Raw genomic sequence first — 6,000 nt, forward strand, 5'->3', positions numbered from 1 at the left:
ATTGTTTGGGTGTATCAATAATAATTGAAATTCATAATTCTGGTTTTCGAGTACTACATTAAATGGCAATAATAAATAAATGATGATGCCATCATGTAAACGGTGTCGCTAATGCGCTAACCACTGCGACACTGCTGCAGCAGACCAACGGTATCCAGCAGCGTTTTTAAACTCATTTGGACTACACTATGAGACCTCCGTTACCAGTAGCAAAATATAGTAATAGGTTTTTACCCTTTCATCTGGTACAAAAACTGACACCTTTATACAAGGGATCATGTTTGCAATAACCACAACACAAGCAGTCAAAATGCAAACAAAAAGATGTTATTGCAAACATGATCCCTTGTATAAAGGTGTCAGTTTTTTGTACCAGATGAAAGGGTAAAAACCTATTACTATATTTTGCTACTGGTAAAGGAGGTCTCATAGTGTAAATGCTTACCCAGAGCTCTCAATACTCTGATAGTGCGCTGTTTTTGAGTTGTACGCCTTTTGGCGTCATCTGGTCCAACACCAATGGGGACTAGGCTCTAAGAAAAGCTGTCTCGGGTGTGGACCAATCAACTTCAAGGACAGTGCATATCATTATCAGAGTTGTTTCTTTTTGTTTGCATTTTGACTGCTTGTGTTGTGGTTATTGCAAACATGATCCCTTGTATAAAGGTGTCAGTTTTTGTAGCAGATGAAAGGGTAAACCCCTATTACTTAATTTGTACTAATTTCTGCCTCCTGGGTCGCTTCACCTGTGTCACGCCTGGTGACGATTGTTTCTGCGTGTCTCTTTTGCCTTGTGTCTCCCTTGAGTCATGGTTTTCTTCTAGCCAGAGGGGGGAGTTGGGGCCCGGGTGACAGCGGCACAGTGATTAGTGCACTATGCTGTTAACCCAGTGTCCTGAATTAGATTCCTGGAACCATTTCAGGGACTCTCCACACGTCACTGACCTGCTCTGACCAGTGTGGTGAAGTATGGGCAAAAAACCCCCATGACTGACATGGTGTGGGGTATATATTAATCCAGCAGTGAATTTACAAAGAACCGTAAGTCATATTCTTAGGTTTTTTCGGTAAAGTCACGTAGGTAAAAATTTAAAATTAATTAAAGTAAAATAAAATAAACTTGATGCAGCAGTCGTGCTGTGACGGTTCCACCTGAAGACGGAAGCTTGTGTTGCCTCCGAAACGTCGTGATTTTTATTTAATTTTATTTTACTTTTATTAATTTTAATTTTTTACCTACGTGACTTTACCGAAAAAACCTAAGAATATGAATCCTTGCAGTCACGAAAGCTTCAAATCTAGAAACCGTAAGTCAGTTTAACACGTAGTCTTTGTGCTCGAGTGCCTCGGACTAATACGCTACGAACTCAGCTGCCCAAGTTCAGTTTCCAGCCACAGCGAACATCTGTGGCGATTGATATCCGAGCCGATCCTGAGCTTCCCCTCGATCGCCATGGCCTTAAACGAGTAGCTGGTGCGGTGTGTAAACATCAGCATTTGGGAGACAAAGACTGTTGGTCAGGACATGGTGCTAATTGCACCACCTCCTTGTGCGGCGTTCCGGTCTTCATATGCGCTCGCTTAACAGCACTTGCAGTCTTGTGTAGGCTACATTCATGGTCCTCCTCTGTCTTTGTCTCAGCTGCGGGTACATGGAGAGCTACAAGCCGCCCACGCGTAGGAGCGTGTTGGACTCGGAGTGGCAGCCTGTGTTCACCTACCGCAACTCTCTGACCGCCTCCGCTCAGCCAGATGGTCCCGTTGGCACCCCGGCGACTGATGCCAGCGCCGGACGCAGGATCCGCACAAGACACGGCAGTGCCAACAGTGAGACTCGCGCGGTTACTGCTCACCGAGACACGCACCAACATGAATACGAACATTACACGCATGCAACACGTATACACACGCAACACGTATACACACAGCACAGAGACTGTTATCACCATTTACACAGGAGACATGCACCGCACACATAGATAGATGTTGATTTGAAGCTTTCGTGACTGCAGGAATCCATACTCTTTGGTTATAAAATAAATCACGCCGTGATTTATTTTATTTTATACCTACGTGACTTACCGAAATAACCAAAGAACAGAGATAGATGTACAGACACCACAGAGACTGACAACACACACGCGCAAGATGCATATGTACCTGGACAACACACACACATCATGGAGATGTACACAACAACAACAACTGCCGTTCACTAAGTGACAGTAATGTCACCACGGCCCAGACGGTACTGGTCCAGCTTCTGGCACAGGAGTGGCAGCCTCTCCGCAGGTGATCATTCTGTCTCGGACACATACACAGACAGACACAGACGTGCACATTGTCTCAAAGCACTGATTGTTACTCACCTGCCCATCTGTCTTCCTCCTTTCTCCCCACCACCTCCCCCCCCCCCACCGACTCAGTCTCCGTGTCTACGGAGGCCTCAGGCCTCGAGTGGGGTGCCCGCACCCCCATCGCGACCCCGGCGACACCGCAGCTCACCTCCACGGTGCTGAGGGGGGGAGAGGGGGTCGCCATGGCGACCGCGCGGCGTGGCAATGTGAGCAGCAGAGGCTCCATGTCGGCCGGGTCCATGGGAAATGTCTACACTCGCTCGAGGTGAGCGGAGGAGGGGGGTGGTAGGAGACGTAATCCTGGTGTGTGAGGTGTATCTGTTTGTGTATGTGCTGTGCCTGCCTTTTTATACGTATGTATTTTGAACTTCTTTCGCATCGGAGATGCAGGAAGACAACAAATTAAATACAATAAGCAGTTATATAGAAATTAGTTTTCAATCTAGATTTAAAATTGTATAGCTCCAGTGGATTCCTAATATCGGAAAGAAGAGCATTCCAGACGGTGGCAGAAGGGCACCCGAAAGTACGAGATCTAGTGACTCTTTGTTCAATTTCTTTCTTCCTAGCGTTGTTCCCGCTGTGGCGCAGGGTCCACTTTTCGGCATTGTCTTCTCCATTTGGCTCGGTCCAGGGCATCTTCAGGGGATGCGTTGACCGTCTTTTTATGTCTTCCTTTATTCGATCCATCCATCGCTTCTTCGGACGTCCGCGTGGACGGCGGCCCTCTGGCTCAATACGCATGGCAGTCTTGGCCACTGATGACTCTTCACTTCGCATCACATGGCCGTACCACCGAAGCCTTGACTATTTGTTCAGTAGCTCGCCAAAAGCTGCTGCGAGGATGACCAGAGTTCGCGTGATGGTTTATGCGCTTTGACGAGATCCGCAAGGTATTCTTAGGTGCTCGCGAACAGCACTTGTCCCGTATTAAGGCTATACGGTAAGGTGGGTCTTTGTCTTTGGTCTATGTGAGGTGTCTGGTAATTTGTGCGTGGTGTTGTCTGTGTCTGCGTGCGTTGTTTTTGTGTCTACATTTATGTATTTTGTGTGTGCGTATTGTTGTTCAGTATATTTGCGTGTGTGGTTTTGTATGTTGTGTGTGGTGTGTTTGCCATGTATACGATCTATGTGCTCGTGTGTGGGTGTGTGTCATGGAGCAATGGTGGAGTGGTTAGCATGCTGCGCTCCGAACACGGCGACCCGAGTTCGATTCTTGCTCATGGCCAATACCAGTGATGGTTATCTGAACCAGTCCTAGGCCTCCCTGGGGTCAACTCAGACTCAAATGAGTACCTGGTGCGATGTGAAAGCATTGTAACTGAGGAGGCAAAGGCAGCCGGCCATGGTGCTGGCCACCTCCATCCCCATGTGTGCTGTGCCGACTTTCATAGGTGCTCGCTTAACAGCACTATCCCCAACAGTTTCTTAAAGTATAAACGGTGGATGTTTGTAATTTGTGTGCATACGCAGGGGCCACAGTTTGATATCTGAGGTAACGAAGGAGGCTTCCGATGAGGATGACGATGACGAGGACAACACGAAAGCGGATAAACCCATCAGCGGGTTTACATCACGCGGAAGTCAACTTCTGAGCAACCCAGAGGAAGCTATGGACACAGACGTGGTACGAACAGTTTATTGACGGTGATACTGACCCCTTCTCCACTGGCACATCCAAGCCAACCCAGCTAAACTAAACTAAACCTTTTTAATTTACCAGGTAAGGCCCACTGGCTATATAGCTCGTTTTCAGAAGCCTCCTGGCCACTAATAATAGCTCGACGATGTGGCTTATGGGAACATTTATAGCAGCCAAATACTGTAAAATATATATTAATAAATGTCGAGGTGAAAAACTGGAGGACTCGGATAAAAATCAACGTGATCACGAGAACAAACTCCAAATATACAAGTGTCAGGGTTGGGATCAAACCCCCCACGACCTCCTTTGGACCAGGCAAGGTAGTTAACATCTTGCCACCTCACAGTAAGAGTGATTTTCCATTGGCTATTTTTCATGCTGAGCCAGAACCAAATCGTGATATGCCGACCTCACGTAACCTTAAGCTGGCTATGGGCGAAGTGAGGGCTCGGTGTGGGTCTGATTAGGCATTAATTGTATGATGTGTAAAGTCAGTCGGTACGCTCTGATGACACAGCGTTTCTATGTTGTGTACACGCATCTCAACTCGTACAATTGCGAGTGATGTGCACGTCTCGGCCTCGACCTCTGCAATCTAAAATCAGCCTACTGAGCAGCGCTGGACTGGCTTTGTTTTACAATGGGGGAAAAAAATAATTGAAACAAATGGTTTAAATTTCGATTTAAAGCTTTCGTGACTGCAGGGAATCATCTTCTTGGTTCTTTCGGTAAAGTCACGTAGAAGGGAAGTAATAAAATAATACAAACAAAACATAATAAAATAATTCTCACGACGTTTGGGCCACAACGCAAGCTGTCTCCCCGACAGACGTGGTCTTCACCTGAGGACGGCTGCTTGCGTTGTGGCCGAAACGTCGTGAGAATTATTTTATTATGTTTTATTTTTATTATTTTATTACTTCTCTTCTACGTCACTTGACCGAAAGAACCAAGAAAACAAATGGTTTGTTTCCATGGGACAGCCGGAGTTGACCTCCAGTTGAAAGACGACTAAAGTTTGGATAAAAATGTGGCGTTCCCGTGATTTGCTGAGTCACTTGAGTTGCAATGCGAGTTGGGTCCCAATTTCCCATAAATACTTCCGAGTAAACGCCTTCCCAGAAATAAATATGATTCGTAGGTCACTTTTCTGACGAGATTAAATGTTACATTTAAAGCATCTTAAATGTGGTTTGTAGACGATGGTCGACTGACAGACCTGTCTCTGACTGGATTTGTAGATGACAAATTCACAGTTTTCTTAATATACATTTTCAATAACTTAACGGTGAGAAAGCATAAACTTAACAGCCCTCCTTATGCACATGCCCCTCTATCCTTGTCGGATCTCCCCATTTACCTGCTTGTTCATCTCTGTTGTCCACCTCTCCCCCATCAGGATTTCAGCACCCCCTTCTTCTGATCTGTCACTGGGTCCTGCCATGAAGGCCTGTGAAGACCGTACTGTGAAGACCTACGCGCTCTCGTCCACATGGAGCAACTGATCATTTAGAATATTGGTTCGGCACTTCGTTTCATTCTACCTCTCAACACCGTGTTCACATGAGCACTCGGGGGGGGGGGGGGGGGGAGGCTAAGAATATGACATCTCACTGTGGCACCCCAGCCCTTTTGTTTAACAAGCGACACTCATAATGGCCACCATGGACACACTCTAGTCAACAGCAGTCTGCCTGCGACCGTGCAGGAATTTCATACACATTTATAATGGCCGTGTTGGTGACACTGAATCAACACCGCTGAAATTCTGGGTTCAAGCCCTAGGTCTGGACGTTTCTTTCCTTGGGGGTTTGCTTCAGAAACTTTTCAGTCCTAAGCAGCCTGCACCTGCTAAGTGTGTAACTCGTCACTGCCGTAGCTATTCCATTCAAGAATAGATTGTTTTTTTTTATCTTATTTTGACCATCTCGTTTGTATATTTAATATTTTTGTTTTGAGTCTAACTTGTACAGTTTTGTTTGCCCTCCATTTGCCTTA

The 6,000-nt window shown here is 46.3% G+C and overlaps 1 protein-coding gene across 1 annotated transcript in view; it reads left to right on the plus strand.

Moving 5' to 3' along the window:
- Positions 1-5,776, plus strand: part of LOC144942508 (cohesin subunit SA-2-like) — a 28,248-nt gene extending 22,472 nt beyond the window's left edge. Inside the window, exons 28-31 of the mRNA XM_078869368.1 lie at positions 1,643-1,827; positions 2,427-2,622; positions 3,831-3,984; positions 5,402-5,776. Of these exons, the coding sequence (XP_078725494.1) occupies positions 1,643-1,827; positions 2,427-2,622; positions 3,831-3,984; positions 5,402-5,425 (559 nt within the window). The 3' untranslated portion in view covers positions 5,426-5,776. The remainder of the gene's footprint in view (positions 1-1,642; positions 1,828-2,426; positions 2,623-3,830; positions 3,985-5,401) is intronic.
- Positions 5,777-6,000: the final 224 nt, after the last annotated feature.

Source organism: Lampetra fluviatilis, chromosome 27, assembly GCF_964198595.1.
Source record: "Lampetra fluviatilis chromosome 27, kcLamFluv1.1, whole genome shotgun sequence".
NCBI lineage: Eukaryota > Metazoa > Chordata > Hyperoartia > Petromyzontiformes > Petromyzontidae > Lampetra > Lampetra fluviatilis.